At 46.5% G+C, this 23,870-nt stretch overlaps 2 protein-coding genes across 2 annotated transcripts in view; one reads left to right on the forward strand and one right to left on the reverse strand.

The window, feature by feature from the left end:
* Positions 1 to 3,300: 3,300 nt before the first annotated feature.
* On the reverse strand, positions 3,301 to 7,999 carry GRPEL1 (GrpE like 1, mitochondrial). The gene is made up of 4 exons (XM_048516287.1): positions 7,906 to 7,999; positions 6,184 to 6,343; positions 5,211 to 5,292; positions 3,301 to 3,893 (listed from the first exon to the last, which is right to left on the reverse strand). Exons 1-4 carry the CDS (start codon positions 7,974 to 7,976, stop codon positions 3,544 to 3,546), a joined length of 663 nt encoding a protein of 220 aa, XP_048372244.1. The 5' UTR covers positions 7,977 to 7,999; the 3' UTR covers positions 3,301 to 3,543.
* An 11,024-nt stretch (positions 8,000 to 19,023) lies between these two features.
* Positions 19,024 to 23,870, forward strand: part of SORCS2 (sortilin related VPS10 domain containing receptor 2) — a 214,988-nt gene continuing 210,141 nt past the window's right edge. Inside the window, 1 exon segment of the mRNA XM_048515360.1 lies at positions 19,024 to 19,298. Coding sequence (XP_048371317.1) covers positions 19,089 to 19,298 — 210 coding nt within the window. The 5' untranslated portion in view covers positions 19,024 to 19,088.

Genomic DNA, 23,870 nt, shown 5'->3' on the forward strand with positions numbered 1-23,870 from the left:
AAAGCTTTTGGTCCCAGTGCAAAGTTAACCACATTTCAGCTATATCAGGGGGTCTGCAACCTGCGGCTCTCCAGATGTTCAGCCATGCTGGCAGGGGCTGATGAGATTTGTAGTCCACGAACATCTGGAGAGCCGCAGGTTGCAGACCCCTGAGCTATATGGTTATCAGTGGGATTGGAACATAGCCAACGGAGCCATTAACTCAACATTGTCCTTCCTAGTCCTCTTATACAGCTTTGTGATATGGATGCCATTATGTGCCCACCTTATTTGTAGAACTGGGTATGGATTGGGTGCTTTCACCATTATTATACTGATATGTATGATGCAGTTGAAGTGATGCATCTCATGGACAAAGAATCTCACAGATAGGCATGACTGAAAGAAGTTTTACTTTCTGTTACCCCTTTCTTGTCCCCCAAGAAAGGCAGTTTTGGTGCTAAGGATATAATTGATGATCTGAAGCATTTTGTCAGCGTACCAGTGCTTTAGAAAGAACTTGTATAAACATTTTCATGTGAAAGCAAACATTTCTGCAAAGCTTAACAATAAGAGTGAATAAATCTTTTCAGCCATTGTTTCTCTAAATCTGTTATACAAGTGAAATCATTTGCCATCCGGAACCTTCTCTTACAATAAGTAATCCACTGGTGAAAAATGAAATAGATAGGCTGTGGCCACGAAAAGCATATACCTTCTTTCTCGGCCTGCAAATGCTAAAGTGTATGTGTCTAAGCAACACTGAAATTGTATAATTTTTTTTGTCCTTTGGATGCATCGTAAAACTAGCCCAAAGCATTCGAGGTCAGTGTTTGCCCTCTGTTGCTTTGAAAAGTTAAGATTCAAACTCGGCTCCAGGATGGCTACGCACAACTGATCTCACTTGAGAGGTGGGCACTGTCATTTGCATTAGGCCAGGGGTCTGCAACCTGCGGCTCTCCAGATGTTCATGGACTACAATTCCCATCAGCCCCTGCCAGCATGGCCAATTGGCTATGGGGCAGGGGCTGATGGGATTTGTAGTCCATGGACATCTGGAGAGCCGCAGGTTGCAGACTCCTGCATTAGGCTGAGAACTCAAGTGAATACTAAGTATGTGTTATGCACAAATGTCTCTTAAGGAAAGGCTTCTCTGTAGCCGTGCAAAAATGTCATTGAGAACAGTTAAAATGTTATATGAACAAAGGGGTCAATAATCACTTCTGGCAAAGAGTCCAACTTTAGGCTGTGAGGCAAGCCATTGTAAAGCGCTGTTCTCTACAGAAGATATACTTTGAAACATTTCTGGAACAAGCAGCAGTTTTATTTCTATTTCTGGTCAGAAACGGAAGGGAAACGGTGGCCGTCCATTTCTCTGTGGGGGCTCCACTCTGAAATAGTTTCAATACAAATAAGCTAGCTCCATCACTATGTGCACATTCACGTCCACTGCCTGAGGGCACAATTTTCCAGCCAGAAATTCTGGTAGCAAATATGTGTAAGTGTACCAGATGCCGGCATCAATAATGCATTCTTTGAGTCTCAGCTCTTGCTCGGAAAGTGCAGCAGAGCAAGCATTTGCAGTGACCGTTTCTGCTTGCATGAATCATCTTCTTATACAAGCCTGTTTTTTGACTCCTCAGAGCCTGGTTATCTAGGCCACTGCTTAGGAAAAATTGTACTTTAAATCTGCTTCAAAACACCCACCACATCTGTCATGCTTTTGACTATCTGGAATTTGTTCAACTGGACCATTACCACCACTGATGGCTACGTGACTTGTGACTCATGGTGCTTCTAATTTGTCTCGGTTGTACTCTGGTGCTTCTCTAAGGGCCAAATCAGAAAGTGAGTGTACCCTCCCACAAGGGTAGCTTCTAATTTGGACTTTAAAGGCCATGATCGTCACAACTGAAGAAAATTGAAATAGGGGAAAACAGAGGTGCTTGCCAAAATCACTTGCTTCTAGGACACAGGTGTCAAACTCGCGGCCCTCCAGATGTTATGGACTACAGTTCCCATCATACAGCATGATGCTGGCAGGGGATGATGGGAACTGTAGTCCATAACATCTGGAGGGCCACGAGTTTGACACCTATGTTCTAGGGCCGTGGTGGCGAACCTTTGACACTCCAGATTTTATGGACTACAATTACCATCAGTCCCTGCCAGCATGGCCAATTGGCCATGCTGGCAGGGACTGATGGGAACTGTAGTCCTTAACATCTGGAGTGCCAAAGGTTCGCCACCACTGTTCTAGGGGCTCTCCCGCCTTGCAAAGTACCTCTGAAATGGAATAATGTGCTGTTGTTCCCACACAAGGGCACATTAGCTGTCTGCTGTACAAAACGTATCAGTGGGGTTTGCTACTACACTTCAGGTATGTATTTTACTTTCTCTTTGCTGTTTGGAAGTGCTTAATCAGGCTAGTGCAGAGGTCTGCAACCAATTGACCATGCTGGCAGGGACTGATGGAATTTGTAGTCCATGAACATCTGGAGAGCCGTAGGTTGCAGACCCCTGGGCTAGTGGAATGTAGAGACAGCTCATACTTTTCATTTACAATCACCACCAACTGCTTTAACTTATTTAACTTAACCAATTGGCCATGCTGGTAGGGGCTGATGGGAATTGTAGTTCCTGAACATCTGGAGAGCCGCAGGTTCCCTACCCCTGTATTAGTGCCAACTGTTGCATCATGTTACTACATCCTAAAAACTGCTAGTTTTTAATACAAATTCACATAGATTAAAAAAAGAGATTTGCTAGGAACGTAAACTGGACGTCTGCTCTTCTGTTATAAACAATAGTCATTCAGGATTCCACCAAAGTGACTAGAAATCTCACCTTGCTGACTGTGGGGGCGGGGAGGAGGGAGCACAAGCAAGAGATCAGTTGTGGAGAAGAAAGAACTAGTCTCACTTTGTGAGGCAGCAAAGTCAATGGACTGGGGTTGAGGGGGACGGACTACAAATCTTTCTGCTGTGTGCTATACCTTCTGGCCAAACACTTAGTACCAAGTTTGCCTTTGCTTCAATAATTAACGCAGCCATGAGAAGTTTGCATAATGCTATACTGAATCTGGAAAAGATGGAAAGTACTAAAACGAATGACACTTTGTTATTTCACTGCCAGACTTCTGCGGAAACATAAGCGGTTATTAGTGTGACTGTGTTGGTGCTCGGCCCTATATTCATAAAGTAGTTGAGTGAAAGGTAGATTCCAAAAGGGTGCCATAGTGGAGATATGCAGGAGTCCCAAGACTTTCATTCTATACAATATTCGAAATTGTTGAATTCCTTCTCCTAAGAAAGTGATTAGTTATACTGCAGAGTTCTTTAATCATCACAATATTTATCAGAATGTACAGATAATGTACGGCTTATATACTTCGTAAAATTCACATAGTAATCCCTCTGCATTCAGTTGGAATGCATTTCTAGGTTGCTTACTGCTGCCCCGTTCACTGTGGGCTTAACGTCTCGTGCCTTTCGCATCATCGCTATGTGAAGTGGACCATTATCCATTAATCGTTGTGCAGCACTGTGGTTCTTTCAGATTAAACTATGACAGTTCTTTCACCACACCGACTAAGGCAGGCCTCAGAGTGCGACCGTGCAATTTATAGCCAACCTTGGATACCAAGGCAATTGTGCCTGGCTCCTTCCCTTCCACGGGAACATGGAATAATGCTTCGTGTTCATAAGGATCAAACTTGGCTCCAAGGGGATTCAGTTTCGCCAAGCCATGTTTTCCAAACACTTTCTGTATCTGAACTTCTGTCATGGCAAGACCTTCGTAGAGGCTTTTCAGATGAGGGTTTTTATCCTTGAGCTCCTCTTTGGGAACGCTCTCCATGGCCTTTTCTAGGACATCGGCAACTTCTAACAAATCTTTGCAGAAACTCTGAATTCCTAAAGTGAGAAATAAAAGCCACATTTCAGTCAATCCCGAATGTAATAGTATCTCAACTGACTGATGGAAAATACTTCTACATTTGCTTGTCAGGTTTGGGCTCAGTGTATCTAATAGCAAAGATACACTTAAGTATTGAAATACTGACATTCTGTTCCGCTGAGAAATACCTGCTACATTAAGATGCCATCTGACATATTGTCATGAATGCAAATCATCAGTTGTTATTATTATTATTATTAATTAAATTTAATATACCGCCCTATCCCCAAGGGGCTCCATTATAGCTAGAGTACTACCTGCACCCTTCAACTTTTTCAGTTGCAGGGTTCATCTTTAGTCCCAAACCTAAAAATGGAGACACTAATTGTTTTATGGTGTTATCTATAGTTCTTTCTCCACAAAACTAGATGCAAAGGAAAACAACGAAGTAGATGAACAAAGAGTGGATGGACGTCCAGCAGGTCTGAGAATCTGCATCTGCAGAAATCCCTTCAGACACTTATTATCAGAGCAGCGTCCTCTTTTGCATCCTGAATGCTTTTCGGGAATTCTCTCAATACCTTACAAAATGATTATGGTTATATCCAGGCTGACAAGAATACTTTGGTTTGGGTGCAGCTTACCTGTGGCTCCTAACCATAAAGTGGAAACTGACTGTTATCTGTGCTTCCATTTTCCTTAAAGCAGCGCCACCAGAGAATGCTTTAGATCAGTGGTGGTGAACCTATGACACGGGTGCCAGAGGTGGCACTCAGAGCCCTCTCTGTGGGCACGGACAGAGTGCCCCCCCCCCCCACATCTAGGCTGGCCTGGGCCACTGGGCTCAATTATTAGCATTAAACCTAAGACCTAGTTTTGGGGAAGCAGTGTTGGTTAAGCGCTGTTAAACCCCACTGATTTTCATGTGAAGAACTAAAGCGTGATCCTTTACCTGGGAGTAAGCTCGGTTGCTGGCAATGGGGTTTGCTTCTGAGTAAACCCTCCTAGGGTCGTGATTAACTGGTTGGAAGAGTTGCACAGTTGCTCCAAAACAAAGCCTCTGACTACCACCAAGCTTACTCCCGAGTAACGCACGCCTCAGAGCCAACTGTTTTTTTTCTAAACTAAAACCTCAGCATTCGTGTTAAATGGCCGTGTTGGCACTTTGCGATAAATAAGTGGGTTTTGGGTTGCAATTTGGGCACTCGGTCTTGAAAAAGTTCACCATCACTGCTTTAGATGAATGGCATCCCTGATACGTTTCCAAGCTTCAACATTCATTCGTGATTATTAGAGTGCCAACTCAATAGAAACAAGTCAGCCCTGACACCTACCATATAACTTTGCTTCTTCAACCAGTTTCTGAGTTCGTTGTCTCAGATTTTCTGCATCTGCCAAGGCACGTTTATACTTGTCCTAAAAAACAAAAACACTTGTGTTTTATTAAATCATACAGCTACTTGCCAGCTTTCATTAATGCAAAGGCTTTCTTCATCATGGCCACTGAAGTATAAACATGTCACACAGGGCCTGTAGGATGCTGCCTGTTTTTGTAACCCCCAGGTTCATTTTGTCTAAATAGAGAAAAAACTAAAATCTTTTCAACAGCGAAAATGACTTGCTGATTAACTGGCTGCAAAGTACAATCTAGCCGTCCGCCACTGAAAAACATGATTCCATGCAGAATTCAGAAGTTCTTAAAGCCACTTTTATTTATGCTAAGAATACTTTGGCTGTAATCCTAAGGATGCTTTTCTGGGAGGACGCCTCACCCAATAACAGGAGACTTACTCCTGAGTAGGCCTTACAATGGCAGTCTTTTAGCCCCATCCAGGTGGCGAAGAAGGGCGCCATGAGTGCGCTCCAAGAGAGGCTTCCCAGGGCTTGGACAGATTTATGGAGAAGAGGTCGATCTATGGCTACCAGTTGTGATCCTCCTTGATCTGAGATTGCAAATGCCTTAGCAGACCAGGTGCTCAGGAGCAGCAGCAACAGAAGGCCATTGCTTTCACTTCCTGCATGTGAGCTCCCAAAGGCACCTGGTGGGCCACTGCGAGTAGCAGAGTGCTGGACTAGATGGACTCTGGTCTGATCCAGCTGGCTTGTTCTTATGTTCTTGCAAAACAAAACAGCTTCCCTGCCACTGAGAAGCCTCTATGGGACTGAGCAGATTTACACCCCGATGGGACTCTTCATCTCCTTTTTTGACATTAGTAATTTCATGTCTCAATTTTGTAATCCATTATTAACACTAGCTTGTACCTGGCTACTGAATACATTGAGAAAACAAACCCAAGAATTTCTTACAGTAATTTCTTTTAGTTGATCTTCCAGTTTAGTCTTTTCCTCTGTTAATAACTTTGCAGCAGAGTCAGATTTCTGTTCACTGTGGTGGTGACTTGGATCCTCTTCCATGTTTGGTCCAGTACTTTTTTCCTTAGTCACTGTGCAAAGCATTCGAGAAGTCCTGAAACAAAATCACATTCAATGAAATTCAAGCAGTTTTAAGAAAACTCATTAACACAACACGCAGAAGTGAAATGGTACTTTTTACCAGGCAAACATTTGATAATACAATATCTTTCTCCTGGAAGAATGTCATTCTGCAGATGTCATTCTACAGATTCTTACCTTTATTTTAAGGTAAAGAGATTCTGGGTGTAAGAAAGAAATTTTAGTATATTGAGTGCTAGTCACCATTCATCAAAATTGAACACTGATCATTCTATGACTGAGGAGAAATCAGAACCAATAATTGGATTGGTCTTCCATCATCTTACGGCTGCAACGTTAGGAATGTTTTCCTAAGAGTAAAGTCCACTTAATAAAACAGGACTTCTGAGTACAGCTACCATTTTAAACAGCAAGTTTTATATGCATGGTTTATTACAGTCACAAGATTTGTTATATTGGTTCTCTTTCTATCTTTTTTCATTTTTTTGCAATTAGAAGTACTGTTCGGTATATAACTGCACATACTCATTGTAGCAATTTAGCAGTTAAACTGAACCAACATGGGAATAAAGCTTCATGATACTCAAGAAGGTTCAGACTTTTCTCTGCCATCCTGGGATTTCTAAGACAAGCAAGCAGAGGCAAATATATGAAGCTATATTCACAAAGTGTCCCCCCCCCCGCCTCCTACTGCCCCCCCAACACACACACACTCTTGGGAATTTTAAGGGGGGGGGTGTTTTTATTAATCCAAATATCTTTCTCCTAGAATAAAGTGATTATGACTGTAATTTGAAAAATGAGATGAAAGAGTGCAATAATATTGCATTGGTGTAACATGACTGGCCAGAACTGCAGGTAACTGCTTGGTCTGTGACTGCTAATGGGTCGTTTCAACAACCCCAATCCATTCCCATGGCAGAGAATGAAGCAGGAAAGGAGACATGTGCTAAAGCAGCAAAATGAACTATGCTGCATCAGAGGCCAGGAGGAGAATCAATACGTCCCATTTTTTAAAAAAAAACACACCCTACAAACAAGTGTAGCAAGAGAGCAGAGTGGCATACCCCACCCCCTATGTGGTTGCTTTCCATCTGCAAGCGAGATTTTTGTTAAAGGCAGGAGGAGGGCTTAACAGCTCTGGGTGACGAAATATCTAGAAATTTTGGCGGTGGAGCTTGGAGAGGGCGGGACTTGGGCAAGTACCTCAGCAGGGTGCCTTAGACTGCACACTCCATTTTCCCCGAGGGAACCGATCTCTGAAGATCAGTTGTAATTCCAGGAGACCCACCTGGAAGTTGGCAACCCACCCTTTCTACGTTTCGCCGCCTCCCTATTTCTTTAGGTTTCAGGCACTGCAAGGGGGTGGCAAAGGACACCCTCCCTCTTCCTGCTTTCCTCTGGGGAGGATGGGGATACCTGTGGCTCAGATCCCCACCCCCACCCAGCACGCTTTACCCTCGTGCAACTCCGGCCTTTCCCCTTTCCCGCTCCTTCGCCGCTGGGGCTCGACCACAGAAACTCCCGCCACGCCCGATCCCTAGGAAAAAGGCCCCGCTTCCTCTCCTGCCTTACCGCCCCGGGAGGAGAAAGAAACGGGCCGCCCGCCCTGCAAGCCGCTGCGAGCCCCACACCACCGCCGCCATCTTGCCGCCTCTACCTGGAGAATCGCGGCGCAGTCCCCTGACGACAGCCCGTTCGGTCCAATCAGCGGCTAGGGGGCGAGAGCGCAGCCAATCACCAACGCGGCTGGTGTACATGGGTGTCATACCGGGCCTGACCTCGAGCAAGTTCGGGTGAGAGCGCACCGCTCCGGGGGCGGGGGCTGTGGTGCCCTCGGAGCGCCTCCGAGACTCCGCCTTGTGGTTGCCAAGGCAACGGCTCTTGAATCGGCCCAGGTGGGCTCTTACCTGTGCAGGGGGTGGCGAAGCTTTCCTGGGCGGGCTGCAGAAGGGGAAATTTGGGGAAAGGAGGAGACACCGTAGTTTTCCAGTGGAGGGTTACTCCTGTGTAAGCCCTTCCATTCCAGTAGCCTGAGTATGGAGCAGCTCTGCTTAGGATTGCACTGCGAAGTCCATAGAGTCCCCCCTACAAAGCTGATCTCTGGAGATCAGGGATAATCCCAAGAGAGGTGCAGGTTGGCAGCCCTACGTGCATCCCCACGTGCAGGTTGGCAGCCCTAAAAGGCTGACTGATGAGGCTCCTTCCGCACATGCAGAATAATGCACTTTCAAACTGCTTTCAGTGCTCTTTAAAGCTACGCGGAATAGCAAAATCCACTTTCAAACAGTTGTGAAAGTGGTTTGAAAACGCATTATTTTGCGTGTGCGGAAGGGGCTCAGTGAGATGGGGTTGACCTCCAAGCCATACAAAGCTTCAGCTGCTGGAGTGGAAGCTTTAAAAAGAGGCAGGAGGGTGGATTCTCTGGAACCCTGGGCTGCCATTAAACGTAGGGCTGCCAACCTCCAGGTGGTGGCTGCTGGTCTCCTCAGATTATATCTGCTCCAACTGAGACCAGATCCCCTGGAGAAATTGGCCACTTTGGTGGAATGTATCTGGTGGAAACTATAGTATTTATACCCATTAAAGCCCCCCCCCCCACCCTGTCTTCCTCAGGGTCTGCCCCCCAAATTTCCAGGTATTTCCCACCCTAGACCTGACAAGGCTTATTAAAAGACAGGGCTTTCTCTCTCTCTAGAGCAGTGATTGCGAACCTATGGCACGGGTGCCAGAGGTGGCACTCAGAGCCCTTTCTGTGGGCACGCACAAACAAGAGTTCATCATGTGGGAAATCGCCCCCCCCCCCACATCTGGCCTGGGCCGCTGGGCTCATTAGCATTAAACCTAAGACCTAGTTTTGGGAAGCAGTATAGGTAACCCTGTTAAGCGCTGTTAAACCCCACTGATTTTCATGCAAAGAACTAAATTGCGATCCTTTACCTGGGAGTAAGCTCGGTTGCTGGCAACGTGGCTTGCTTCTGAGTAAACCCTCCTAGGGTCGTGATTCACCCGTTCGAAGAGTTGCATGGTTGCTTCAAAGCAAAGCCACTTTATACCACCAAGTTTACTCCCGAGTAACGCATGCCTCAGAGTCAACCATTTTTTCTAAACTAAAACCTCAGTATTCAGGTTAAATTGCTGTGTTGGCACTTTGCGATAAATAAACGGGTTTTGGGTTGCAGTTTGGGCACTGGGTCTCAAAAAGGTTCGCCATCACTGCTCTAGAGCAATTGTACTCTTCCCATAAAAGTAATTAAAACTTCTTGTTCTTTTAAACTTCATTGATTGTGTATGTAAGGAACTGTTTGATTTCCTTATCTTTGGGGAAAGTTTCCTTATAACTGAATAACTGTATATTGTATTTAAGTTTTATATGCACCTACAGTATGTCCACCTTGTTTTTAAAAGTATTTCACTCATTTTCGAAAAGAGCAAATATTTCATAGGAGGTTTCTTTTTTCAATACTCCCCTAAATCTCCAATTTTTTCCATTGGGAAAATGAAAAAAAAAAGGCCTTGGGGAACTCCCCCTCGAATGTTTCTGGGTTTTCCCCCCCGGCCTTCACATCTCTACTTGAGCAGCTGTCTTCTCATGTGTGAGCCAGCCAGTCCACTAGGTACAATCTCTGAAGACCAGTTCTGTTTGACCCCAGTGGCTGAAGTCAGATGGGCAAACTCCAGAGAGACAGTCTTCCTTGTTTGGCTGTCAAAGTGATGAAGGTCTGTTCCTGTTGGGGTGAGTTTTTATTTTTTCGTGGAGAAAGCAACAGGCAGCCAACCCTGTCTTCTGTTCAGAGAAGAATAAAACAGCTGTACTCAGTGGTGTGTTGCTGGCCCTTACATCAGGAAACAGCCAATAACCCAGAGATTCTCATGATGACATGTCATCTTTGGGGGTAATAATGACCCATTTCATAATAGAAAGAATGTTGAAGGAAACAAACTGTTTCAAGTTCCTTAAGAGCTAGAAGGGAAGTGAGAGAGCCATACTTTGGTCCTCCACCATAGCCAAAAGGAAGCAGGGGTCAACAGAGAACTGCACCCAAGGGCTAATAAACAGCTGCGACCTCTCCACAAAACACCACTTTCCTAATCCAAACCAGCACCCCATAAACCCTAGTAATGACTATACGTTTAAAGAATGAGCCCCGTGGTGCAGCCTGGTAAGCTGTGGCGCTGCAGCCAAAGCTCTGCTCATGACCTGACTTCAATCTTGACAGAAGTCGGTTTCAGGTAGCCTGATCAAGGTTGACTCAGCCTTTCGTCCTTCCAAGGTCAGTAAAATGAGTACCCAGCTTGTTGGGGGTGAAGTGGCAGGGGTGGAGTGAGGGGGAACAGCGCCTGGGGTGCGCGCGTGCTCTGCGCCCCTGCCGCGGTGCCACCAGCCATACCCTCGGCATGGCACGGCCACACCCCCACCGTGGCGCCACCTAGATGTCACGCCCCCGGTCCCATTGCAGCTACGCCACTGTAAAGTGGGGAAGGTAATGGCAAACCATCCTGTAACCAAAGAGTGCCTAGTAAATGTCATGATGTGACCTCACCCCATGGGTCAATAATCACTCGATTCTTAAACCTTTACCTTTTTACCTTTACCTTTTTACGTTTAAAAATGGAAGATATCCAGTCATGAATCTCAAATACCTCTTCCAAGCTGACCCTCCATTCGCTCCTAGGAGCCTGCTCCCTCCTCCTTTTCTAGTCTACCAACCATTTTTCTCTCCTTCCTGCCCCCCTCACTTCTGTTCTATTCCCTCTGCCCTTCCTGGCTGTCCCTTTCTGACAGCTATGAAGAAGAAGAAGAAGAAGAAGAAGAAGAAGAAGAAGAAGAAGAAGAAGAAGAAGAAGAAGAAGAAGAAGAGGAGGAGGAGGAGGAGGAGGAGGAGGAGGAGGAGTTTAGATTTATATCCCCCCTTTCTCTCCTGTAGGAGACTCAAAGGGGCTTACAATCTCCTTGCCCTTCCCCCCTCACAACAAACACCCTGTGAGGTGGGTGGGGCTGAGAGAGCTCCGAGAAGCTGTGACTAGCCCAAGGTCACCCAGCTGGCATGTGTGGGAGTGCACAGGCTAATCTGAATTCCCCAGATAAGCCTCCACAGCTCAAACGGCAGAGTGGAGAATCAAACCCAGTTCCTCCAGATTAGAATGCACCTGCTCTTAACCACTACACCACTGCTGCTCCACCCTTAACACACACACACACCCCAATTAACATTGGCATCCATATGTAATTTTAGAAATTGAGCTGTAGCCTGTGGATCCATTCTCCTAGTGAAGGTGCATTCCTCCAAAATAAAGCTCCTCATGCCAGAGGGTGCCTCTGCTAATGGAATGGATCCATGGGATCCAATCCAGGGAGAGGAAATAGCGGTTTACATTAATCTCCCCTGCTGAATTTTAAGTGCTAACTACTAATGGTGTCCACATGGGAAACAGCGGCTGTTAACGTTGCCCCCTCCCCAGAGACTCTGCATTTGATTTGCGTATTTTTCAACATTATTTATTCATCTGTGCACCCATTATTTAACAAATCGCACATGTTTGCTCATGTTAGGTTATAACATTTATCTTTGTAACTGAGATCTCATATTGGCACTAATTTTATGCTATCATCACTACTCATTATTCATTGATTATTTAACTTCAATGAGATCATTTATTTTACACTTCTATAATGTTATGACATTAACAGCACAATCCATAGGGTGGCGGGGGAGTGCTTAAGAAACAGCGTGACCCCAGCACCGAAGTAATTTTTTTAAAAATTTTAATGCTTTATTGACAAACAAAAACATGTACAGAACAACCACCACCAACCAACATATAACAAAAACATATAGTGGTGGGCTTCCACGTGCGTCCTTTCCTATCAGTCAACGTTACATTTCATTCAAAGTACATATATTCTCCATACCGTCATCTATAATTGTCTTATAATACCCCCAACATAACATATTTCTGATTGTTTTTTCTTTCCAAATACATAAACCAATGCTTCCATTGTTCCAAAAAAATTTCTTTAGTTTCTAAGATTTCGAAACCTGTTCATTTTGCCGTTTTAATTAACTCTAATTGACTTGAAGGTAAGGTAGAACTGGAGGAAGAGAAGCAAAAGGGAAAAAAATGATTGAGTATGTGGGTGGGGAGAGACGGAAAGGGGAGAGGTTGCCGGTCCTGCCAGGGGGAGGCAAGAGAGAAGCACAAGAGGAGGAGAGGAAATGGTGAAATAAAACTCCTCCCATGAATCCTTGTATGATTTGTACGTCTATCAGGGGTTATTAACCATGATATTTGCAGTAAGGCAAATCTTAACCAGGTGGGGTGATGCACGATTGTAGTAAAACAGGGCATAAAACAAGTTCCGGAATATTTAAACGGAGGACATTCCAAGGAAATCATAAAAATGTCAACGTGCTATAAAAATATAAAAGAATAAAAGGGAAAATATAGTTCACCGATAAAACTTAAAGGTGAAATTAAATCCAAAAACAATATTTAGCTTTAAAACGTTACACAACCAAATTTATGAAGGCGCAGAAATTTGCCACGTGGCTTGAGATTTTTGAAATGTTGGCAGGGGTTGATGGGAATTGTAATCCATGAACATCTGGAGCACCATAGGTTGGCCACCCCTAGGCTAGACAGTGCCTGGACAACCTCTCGAGCAGCCAGCTGTTAACAGTTGCAGCGGATACCTTTTTTGTGCCTTAATAGCAGCTTCTTCAAACACAGCAGCTGTCAATGGTTTTTCCTTCTTTCCTCACCTTCCTGCTATATCTTCAGCTAAAAACAAAGAGGGAAGGTAGAGCAAGAGAGTGCAGGACAGCTATTTAAAATGCACTCTGTTTTGCTTTGGAACTAACACACAGTCCTAGAATTGGCTATCGGTTTCTGCTCAAAAGCTTTCCCCAACACTGTCAGGGAACGTCAGTTTTGCTGTGACCTGCCCTGACCCCTGTGGGGATAGGGTGGGGTATCAATTTGAAATATAAATATAAGTTGGGAGCAATGTTAAGATGACCTGCTCAGAAATAAGCGTCACTGTGTTCATTTATTTATTTAATTTATTCACTTATTTTGGATTTATATCCCGCCCTGTCCCCGAAGAGAAGTATTCATAGGCCTGCAGCGGTTCCGTCTGGCTAGGAGCAGCAGTGGCATAGTGGTTAAGAGCAGGTGCATTCTAATCTGGAGGAACCGGGTTTGATTCCCTGTTCTGCCACCTGAGCTGTGGAGGTTTATCTGGGGAATTCAGATTAGCCTGTGCACTCCAACACACGCCAGCTGGGTGACCTTGGGCTAGTCACAGCTCTTCAGAGCTCTCTCAGCCCCACCTACTTCACAGGGTGTTTGTTGTGAGGGGGAAAGAGAAAGGAGTTTGTAAGCCCCTTTGGGTCTCCTTACAGGAAAGGTGGGAAATAAATCCATCTCTTCTTCTTCAATATCATCAACAGTGCAATCCTAAGAACGCTTTCTTGAGAATAAGCCCATTGAAAAAATCAGACTTTTAGCTGAGTAGAACCGCTTAGGATTGCTCCCTATGTTAGAAAAATCCTACTGGGTTAAATGGGGCTTACTAGTGGTTGCCAACAGGCCTGGAGAAACATGTCCTGTCTCATAGAGACTTAATGTGTCGGAATGGGCAGGTGAAGCATTCTGGGGCCCAGGGGTAAGTACCATTATCAAAACCACATTTTCTCCAAGCTGTTGGCAACCCTAAATCTACCCTCAGAAGCCTGAATTGGGTGAAAAGCATAGTAATGTTTGAAATTCATGTATAAAAATGTTTGAAATCCATGGACACTTCTACTGGACACTTCTACTGGAGTACCATGGGAGGGAGTGCAACCTATTGTGGGTAGAGATGTGAAAGCCAGGAAATATTTAGAAGAAGAAGAAGAAGAAGAAGAAGAAGAAGAAGAAGAAGAAGAAGAAGAAGAAGAAGAAGAGGAGGAGGAGGAGGAGGAGGAGGAGGAGGAGGAGGAGGAGGAATATAATAATAATAATAATAATAATAATAATAATAATAATAATAATCAGTTTAAAACACGAAAGGAGCAGTGGCTAAACAAGCCACTCCATGGGCAGTACTTTAAGAACATTGAAGGGAAGGTTGACAGCAAGCAAACATGGGAGTGGCTCAGAAGGGGAACTCTAAAGAAAGAAACTGAAGGCCTGATTTTTGCTGCCCAGGAGCAAGCATTACGGACAAATGCAATAAAGACACGAATCGAAAAGTCCTACAATGACCCAAAGTGCCGTCTCTGCAAAGAGTGTGATGAAACCGTGGAGCACATCATCTGCTGCTGTAAGAAAATAGCCCAAACTGACTATCTCGAACGTCACAATAGGCTAGCAGCAATGGTGCACTGGAACCTTTGCAAAAAGTACGGCCTGCCCTGTAGCAAGACCTGGTACGAGCACAAGCCAGAGAAGTCCACAGAAAATGAAGAAGCAAAAATACTCTGGGACTTTAGAATACAGACAGACAGACACCTGGCACACAACACCCCAGACATAACAGTGATAGAGAAGAAACATGTTTGGATCATCGATGTTGCTGTGCCAGTTGACAGCAGGGTAGAGGACAAAGAGCTGGAAAAGATCACAAAATACAAGGACCTACAAATTGAAGTTGAACGATTGTGGCAAAAAAGAACAACAGTAATCCCACTAGTAGTCGGTGCTCTAGGAGGAATCCCAAGAAATCTTGAAAAACATCTGGAAAGCCTAAACTTGGACAGAACATCAGTCCACATGCTGCAGAAAGCAGCACTTCTAGGAACTGCACATATTCTACGCAAATACCTCTAATATCCTAGGTCCTTGGGAAGGACTCGATATTCAGAGATGAATTCCAGACACTTGTGCTGTGTTGTTATGTGTATAATAATAATAATAATAATAATAATAATAATAATAATAATAATTTGGATTTATACCCCACCTTTCTCGCCTGTAAAGAGACCCAAGGTGGCTTACAAACTCCTTTCCCTTCCTCTCCCCACAACAGGTAGGTGGGGCTGAGAGAGTTCTGAAGAATTGTGATTTGCCCAAGGCCACCCAGCAGGAATGTAGGAGTGGGGAAACACATCTGGTTCACCAGATAAGCCTCCGCCACTCAGGTGGAGGAGTGGGGAATCAAACCCAGCTCTCTATATTAGAACCCACCTGTTTTTAACCACTACACCACACTGGCTCTTAGTAGACCTGCTTAGGATTAGGGCAGTGAATGATGGTGAACCAGTGACGCGTGTGTAACATGCCACAACGTTTGGGGTGACACGGCAGCGTTCACCAACAGCCAACAACTATTCTCCCTATCGGAGTTTGAGTCATTTTTGTAATTATTTGGTGGTTCTTTATATAACAGCACATGATTGAACTGTAATTATTTTTTAAATAAATGAATTTGTAAAGAATTGTTTCTCTTTTGTTTGTTGAGGGGCAGGGTGGGGGGGAGAGAGACACTAGCAGAGTAAAGTTAGGTATTTTCCTAATTTTTTGCACGCCAAGCCCAAAAGGTTCGCCATCACTAATTTCGGGGGAACCTCCCCACCACAGATTTTCTTCCTGCGGGTTTTGTGGCTGAAAATTCCTCAATGCAAGGAGAGCATGTTCCAAAAACACTCAGTGAAACATTTTATTTCTGGGAATGTGCATGCACTGCTATCCTGGGGCGCAGATGAGCGGCTGGACAGAGTTTGGGGGGGGGGGGAAGGATCCCCAACATGGAACCCGCCAGTGGCGTAGAGCAGCAGTGGCGTAGGAGGTTAAGAGCTCGTGTATCTAATCTGGAGGAACCGGGTTTGATTCCCAGCTCTGCCGCCTGAGCTGTGGAGGCTTATCTGGGGAATTCAGATTAGCCTGTACACTCCCACACACGCCAGCTGGGTGACCTTGGGCTAGTCACAGCTTCTCGGAGCTCTCTCAGCCCCACCCACCTCACAGGGTGTTTGTTGTGAGGGGGGAAGGGCAAGGAGATTGTCAGCCCTTTGAGTCTCCTGCAGGAGAGAAAGGGGGGATATAAATCCAAACTCCTCCTCCTCCTCCTCCTCCTCCTCCACCTCCTTTGTTTCTTGGCACCTTCCTGCTTTTCTTTCTTTCTTTCTTTCTTTCTTTCTTTCTTTCTTTCTTTCTTTCTTTCTTTCTTTCTTTCTTTCTTTCTTTCTTTCTTTCTTTCTTTCTTTCTTTCTGTCAAACCGCCTGATCTTAGGCCGAGGTCTTGAACAATGAAGCCATAAAACCTAAATAAGATCCATATGTAAAAACACCTCCCTCTGACTATTCTCTGCGGCCTCGAAGAAATGAGGAACAGAATAAGCACGGGGAGGGTTGGGGTCCATTACGCAGGGAGCGTTTTCCAAAAAAGTGGGGTCTCTCGCATTGCCTTGTTTAAACGTGAGGAGGTTTACGGCAAGCAGTGGGGCACCTCCTCACGTTTAAACAAGGAATCGCGAGGAGGTGCCCCACTGCGAAGCCACTGCGGGGCTACGAGCATTGTGGAAACCGCTCCGTGCATAATTGACCCTGAGTCGAACATAGGAAAATTTTTCAATACATGATATCAGCAGCAAAGACATTAATCGCAAAAAAAATGGAAAAGTGAAGATCTCCCAGAGGAAGGAGATTGGATGAATAAGTTAATAGAATATCTTGGATATGATAAATTGTCATCTATAATCAATCAAAAATCTATTGACAAATATTTAAAAGATTGGGATCCACTGCTGAAATACATGATAAAACAGAAAAATGGTGATGTAGTTCCAAATTTATGTCAAAGTTAAAATGTATATAAGTGTAACAGAAATTTGTCTTTAAGCTTTGAATGAAGTAAAGAAAGAAGAAGGATGGATATATAAAATTAGGAATTAATTTGAGACTTAAGTTTAAGATTGTAATAATGAGGAAGCAAAATATGTCGATATTTGTTAAATTAGAATACGGATGAAATGGAAACTATGTAATTTATGTTTTTATAATTTTGAAATTAATAAAGATTTATACTGGACCCTGGGTTTCCTCTCGCTTTGGGGTTTCTGCTCCTTCCAGGTTGCTCCCCTGTCAAAAGGCAAGAGCAAAAGTTGCCTTTTTTATTTTTAAAGTCCTCTAAATGTGATTTCGATATACCTCATAACCTTATATCGATACTGTGCAGGCTGCTTTCATCATTTTTGGAGGGAAATTTTAGGGAAATGCTGGCCGATCCCTGTGAGGGGGAGAGGTCTCCCCGCCCCCGCTCCTCACAGGGATCCATGGCCGACATGTCCCTAAAAACACAAAAGCAATGAAAGTGACCTGCACCATATCCAGATAAGGAATATCGATGTCACATTTAAAGGACTTTTTAAAAGGCAACCTTTGCTCTTGATTTTTGAAGGGGGAGAAACCTGGAAGGAGCAGAGACCCCGAAGTGAGAGGGAAATTTCCTGCTCTCACTAACTGGTGACTTGGTGGATTTTCAGCACCGCAACTTGGATGGCATTGTCTTGAAAATCTCTGCCCCGCAGGAACCATATCCTTGCTGCAGAGCAGAGTGTATAATTGGTGAAGGTGCAGCAGTGGCGTAGCGGTTAAGAGCCGGTGTACTCTAATCTGGAGGAACTGGGTTTGATTCCCCGCTCTGCCGCCTGAGCTGTGGAGGCTTATCTGGGGAATTCAGATTAGCCTGTGCACTCCCACACACGCCAGCTGGGTGACCTTGGGCTAGTCACAGTTCTTCTGAGCTCTCTCAGCCCCACCTACCTCACACAGCGTGTTTGTTGCGAGGGGGGAAGGGAAAGGAGTTGTCAGCCCCTTTGAGTCTCCTTACAGGAGAGAAAGGGGGGATATGAATCCAAACTCCTGCTCTTCTTCTTCTTCTTCTTCTTCTTCTTCTTCTTCTTCTTCTTCTTCTTCTTCTTCTTCTTCTTCTTCTTCTTCTTCTTCTTCTTCTTCTTCTTCTTCTTCTTCTTCTTCTTCTTCTTCATCTTCTCCTCCTCCTCCTCCTTCTTCTTCTTCCAGAATTCTCTTAAAACAGTGGTTCTCAACATGCGGTATGTGCCTTGAGGCTCTTTCTCTCCTGGTGCTCTGCCCTGCAGCCAGGCTACAGTTCCCACGGGGCAGAGAATTCCACACTGACATCAGAGAATTGGGGAAGTTTGTGTTTGTGTGTGTGTGTGGGGGGGGGGGGGGATCATGTCATGGGTTTGCTAACACAGGGGGGTACAATTTTAGGGAAAGGGGCCACCAAGGGGCAGGGGAGTGACCTTTGGTTCTAAAGTGGCTGGAGAAAGCTGGGACAGTTTATGACAGTTTATGAACAGTTTAGTGAGGGTGGGGACACAAAAGGGCTCGGAGTGAAGGGGGGGGGGGAACACGGCCTGTCCGCAAAAGGGATCTTTTGCAAAGCTGGGGGGGGGGGGAGTGTAGGCTGTCGGGGGCTGTGCTGGGGGGCGGAGGCTGCAGTATCTGGCCGTCCCCCCTCCCCCGCTCCAAGCCCTCCAGCCGGGTGGCGCGCCCCCCACGGGGGTCTCCCTCTGCGTCCCCCGACCCGGGGTGCCGGCGACCGCCAGGGGGCGTCGCGGCTCCGCGGCAGGCAGGCAGGCAGGCAGGCAGGCAGGCAGGCCGTCCAGCCCCCGGTCCCCGGCTCAGCCCCCCTCCCTCCCTCGCCTCCCCGCCTCCCTCGCTGCCTGCCTGCCGGCCGGCCGCGCATCCCTCCGTGCCCGCGGGTCGGCGGCGGCGGCGGCGGCGCGGCAGAGCAGCGGAGGCCGAGCATGGCGCTGCTGCTGCTGCTGGTGCTGCGGGGCGCCTGCGGGGCTGCGGGGGGCTGGGGGAGCCCCGCGGCGGGGGTGGAGGCGGCGGCGGCGGCGGCCGGCCTGCGGGGCGCCCCGGGGCTGCCCTCCCTGCTGAGCAGCTCCTTCGTGCTGAAAGGCGACGCGGCGCACAACCAAGCCATGGTGCACTGGACCGGCCACAACAGCAGCGTAAGGCGGGGGGTCCGCTGCGGTCTCGGCTGGGGGTGGGTCGGGGGGGGGGATGCGGTCACGTGCCCAGAAGGAGGCGGGGGGCTTTCCCGGGGAGGGCGGGGACCCTCCCGGGGCCGCCTTGCCTCGGGGTCCCTCCCTGCCCAGGTGTGGGGGAATCTGGGGGTCCACCTGTGTGTGTGTGGGGGGCGGGGGGAGAGAAGAACTGGGCAAGGGAAGGTCCTTAAGGGGGTTGAGCGGGCGGGGGGCGGGGGGAGGTGCCAAAGAGGAGGAGGGCTGGAGACTGGAGTCAACCTTTGGCCGGGGGGCGGGGGGGGGCATGTCGAGACCCCGCGCGGGACTCCCAATAGGTCCCTGGAAGCCCCGGGGATGCTGCGGGGTCGGTCCTGGGCTGCTCTTGCCCGGCCAAACGATCCGGAGGAGGGAACCGGGGCCGGGCTGCGAGGCTTCCTGGGGGTCGCAGCGGCTGGACGGCTCGGCGCCTGCAGAGGTTCCATCCCCAGAGGTGCCCTCTGCTTGGGGCGCTGCGGGAGGTTGGGAACCACCACCCCCCGGCCACGTGGGCAGCTGCAGGACTGGCCCGGTGGGGGGGGGGCATGAAGGGGTCTGAGCTGCTTGGCGTGCCATAGCCGAGCAATGGGAAACCAGGGGAGGGGGTGAAGGTCCGGATGGTTCGGAGGGCTTTCTGGAGGCAAGGAAGGAAGGAAGGAAGGAAGGAAGGAAGGAAGGACCCCCAGTAACCAAGAAGGCACCCCAACATTTGCTCTTAAGCAGGATCTTGGCTGGCCTTCATGCATAAACCTCATAGGTACTGCTTGTAAGGGGGGCAAGCAAGCTCTGGCTCTTTCCGCACATGCAGAATAATGCACTTTCAAACTGCTTTCAGTGCTCTTTGAAGCTGTGCGGAATGGCAAACTCCACTTGCAAACAGTTGTGAAAGTGGTTTGAAAACGCATGATTTTGCGTGTGCGGAAGGGGCCTCCGTGTAAATAATAAATTTTAGAAACTGGTGGGCATTTTGGAAGGACGCTACCTTCAAACCGGCACCTGGAGTTGTGTCTGTGCATGTGGGTAGTATTGAGTATCCATCTTCCACTAGGAAGTCTGTGGCCCCTTCCGCACACGCAAAATAATGCGTTTTCAAACCACTTTCACAACTGTTTCCAAGTGGATTTTGCCATTCTGCACAGCTTCAAAGAGCACTGAAAGCAGTTTGAAAGTGCATTATTCTGCATGTGTGGAATGAGCCTTTATTACCTCCTGCTGTAGGTAGAGATGCGGAGGCCTGGGAGAATTTGGAAAAGGGACCTGTTTTTCTAAGGACTTTGTTCAGATTTCTTTTAGAAAACTGGGAATGTGAGGGAAAACTCATCTGAAATATTTTCCATTTTTGGAATGAGTGAAATGCTTTTGTAAGGCAAAGATTTATTTAGTCAGAAGGTGTGGTATGAACACAGGCTTATAAAAACAACCTGCAACGTTAGATGATAGTTTCTGTATATACTTGCAGGCATGTATCACACACTTTAAACACACATTTATTACTTAACAGTGACTGATTTTGCCCAGAATTAATATAAAACCATATGTTATTCGTTATTAAAGGGTTCAATGTTTTCATTGGTATAAAGGTGATATCCAAATGTGCTACCGTTTTTGTCCAGATAACACATAAATTGTTTTTTTTTATTTTCAACTCCCCCTCCCCCACCTTTGTGATGGCAAAAACTAAGACTTATGTGCTATGGTACCATTGGGTCAACTGGCAGTTTTGCTTGTAGAAAACTAAGATATTTATTCTTCTGTAGTTCATGGGTATGCCACATAGTACCATTGGAGAGGTACACTCTGTTCTGCATTCATTCTCTGTTTCTCATTATTGGGGATTATTGGTTCCACTTTCCTTTCGCACAAACCAGAACTTAAACCACCAAACTGATTGGGTGTATCCATGCACACCTTTTGGTTTGCAACCCAAGAGAGCCATGATATTTCAAAGGAGGGCAATCCTTCAGTTCGGCCCTGTTCTCTAGACTTAGGTGTGCTTCAGAGCCAAGAGGGGAAATTATGGAATTTTTTTTTTTTTGTTTGACCTGCTGTTCCTATACATGAGCACTGCCTTAGGGGGCAAAGAGGGGACGTTTGCAGTGGGAGGGGGGAATGAGTGGAAATGTTTACCCTCTCTTCTGATAACAGAAATGTCATTCCCTCACAGTAGATTTGCCAGGTGGGGAGATTCCTGGAAATGAGGAGGTGGTAGAGTCTGGGGAAGCGGAGGTTGGGAGGTACCTCAGGATGGTATAATACCAGAGTCTGCCCTCAAAAGCAGCCATTTTGTCTCAGGGGAGCTGTCGTCTGTAGTCTAGAGATTTGGTTGTAATTCTGGGAAATCTCCAAGGCCCAGCTGGCAGTTGTCAACATTCATCATAGGATTTGTGGGGCCGAATATTAGTCTGTGAGTCTGACTGAGACATAAGAAACCTTGGGAAGGGACTAGAGAGAGGGGGAAGTGTAGATGACTGAAGGCGCCACATCCCCTGCCTCTGTACCAGCGTTCCTGCTTTACAACCTCTGTGTAAATGGGGCCGATCTGTATTTGCTGCTCCCTATTTTCACCCGTTCGCCAAAGCCTGAAGCCTTTCTCCCATTCAGGACAGATGCCTGGATAGCTTTAAAAAGGGCTTGGACAGATTTATGGAGGAGAAGTCGATCTATGGCAGGGGTAGAGAACCTGCTGCTCTCCAGATGTTCAGGAACTACAATTCCCATCAGCCCCTACCAGCATGGCCAATTGGCCATGCTGACAGAGGCTGATGGGAATTGTAGTTCCTGAACATCTGGAGAGCCGCAGGTTCCCTACCCCTGATCTATGGCTACCAATCTTGATCCTCCTTGATCTGAGATTGCAAATGCCTTAGCAGACCAGGTGCTCAGGAGCAGCAGCAGCAGAAGGCCGTTGCTTTCACATCCTGCACGTGAGCTCCCAAAGGCACCTGGTGGGCCACTGCAAGTAGCAGAGAGCTGGACTAGATGGACTCTGGTCGGATCCAGCAGGCTAGTTCTTATGTTCTTATGATCTCTTCCTTGCCAGTGGAAGGATTCAGACTTAGCTGAGCACCGTGGCAGAATTCAAGCCTGCGTTTGGTGGATCCTAGTTTCTCGTTTTGGTTGGAAGTCCATAATAAGAAATGACTCCCTTGTCTTTTGAGATAATAATTCTACAGTTCACAGTGTTGCTGCAAAAACAGCCAGAATCGTAGGGACGTTTCACCCTGGCCTTCTCCTCATTTCATTTCTCCTTGCCCCTGCTTTTTGTTTTCGTTCCGCACCTCCAACATAAAAAGTCTTCCTAATGAGGATTCCGTCATTGCATCTGAAGAAGCGGGATCTGGTCTGTGAAGTCTTTTGTGGGAATAATATTTTGTTAGTCCAAGGAGGCACGAGACAACTGTTTATTCTTGAGTCCTTTCAAGTGAACCAATTTAAATAAACTAGCGGTACCCGGCCACACGTTGCTGTGGGTTATTTTGATGAAATGGGAAAGGAATAGGTGCTGACTCTTCCCTCTCCCTCCGCTAGGGTGGGTGGGTCATATCAAGATGCTGGGCCCCCTCCCTCCCCTCCCTTGCATGCCACCCCTCACTCTCTCCCCTCCCTCACTTCTCTTCCCTTGCATACTACCCCTCCCCTGCCTTCCCTCTCCCACGTGTGTATGTATGTGTATGTGTTTCACTTCCACTTGAGTTATTGCCTATGTACTGTTTTCACTGCTCATATCTGGCCATCTGAGCAAACATTCTAAGCTGCACGAACATTCTAAGGCTAACAGTTGCACACAGGCAGCTGCATGCCCTTCACCATGGAGCACCAGGAAAAAGGCATTTTACCTGGGCCAGGTGGGAAATTTCAGGTATGTGAACATCTAAAAACACTCTCGCCTGGCTGATTACAGTGACTGGGAATTTTCAGAGGAATTGGCCCAGCAGTTACTGGGTTATACCATCACTAACAAATACACGGTTTGCTTTTTATATATATAGATTAGATCTCTCCCCCCACCTGTTGCAGCCCTATCTTTGGAAAGTAATTGCAATTTTCATTGATTCGGGTGTGAGAGGTTGTAAGGCTAGGCTTTAAGATGTCTTCTATTTAACGTGATTCTTTTTGAAGGGTTATATTTTTAAAGTTGTAGTGTAATTGAAAATGTAAATACAGAGCCTTGGTGTAATGATTTTAGTGTGTGTGTGTGTGTGTGTGTGTGTGTGTGTGTGTGTGTGTGTGTGTGTGTGTGTGTGTGTGTGTGTGTGACTTTGAGCTGAGAGCTGAGTTGGAGGGGGAAATATAGGTGAGAGGGGGATGAGAGAGTGATATGATCGGTTGATTCTGGAGTGTGCATGCAGGAAGATTGTGCTGGACTGGCAGAAGGTGACAGGATTTGAGAGTGAAAAGACTAGGAGTGTCAAAACTCTAGTCAGAGAGAGTCAAAGCTCTGTGTGAGCAGAGCAGAAAGTATTGGGGTTTCTGAGTGAGAAATCTTTGACTGTTTCCGCACACACGTGGAAACGTCGCTCC

This window comes from Sphaerodactylus townsendi, linkage group LG14, assembly GCF_021028975.2.
Source record: "Sphaerodactylus townsendi isolate TG3544 linkage group LG14, MPM_Stown_v2.3, whole genome shotgun sequence".
NCBI classification, from domain to species: domain Eukaryota; kingdom Metazoa; phylum Chordata; class Lepidosauria; order Squamata; family Sphaerodactylidae; genus Sphaerodactylus; species Sphaerodactylus townsendi.

What these genes read in the sequence shown, in the direction of transcription:
- GRPEL1 (XM_048516287.1), bottom strand. Translation starts at nt 7,976, where the DNA reads ATGGCGGCGGTGGTGTGGGGCTCGCAGCGGCTTGCAGGGCGGGCGGCC. An exon ending in ATCAACTAAAAGAAATTACT is followed by an intron (nt 5,293 to 6,183) that starts GTAAGAAATTCT and finishes TTTGTTTTTTAG; the next exon opens with GACAAGTATAAACGTGCCTT. An exon ending in TGAAGAAGCAAAGTTATATG is followed by an intron (nt 3,894 to 5,210) that starts GTAGGTGTCAGG and finishes TTCTCACTTTAG; the next exon opens with GAATTCAGAGTTTCTGCAAA.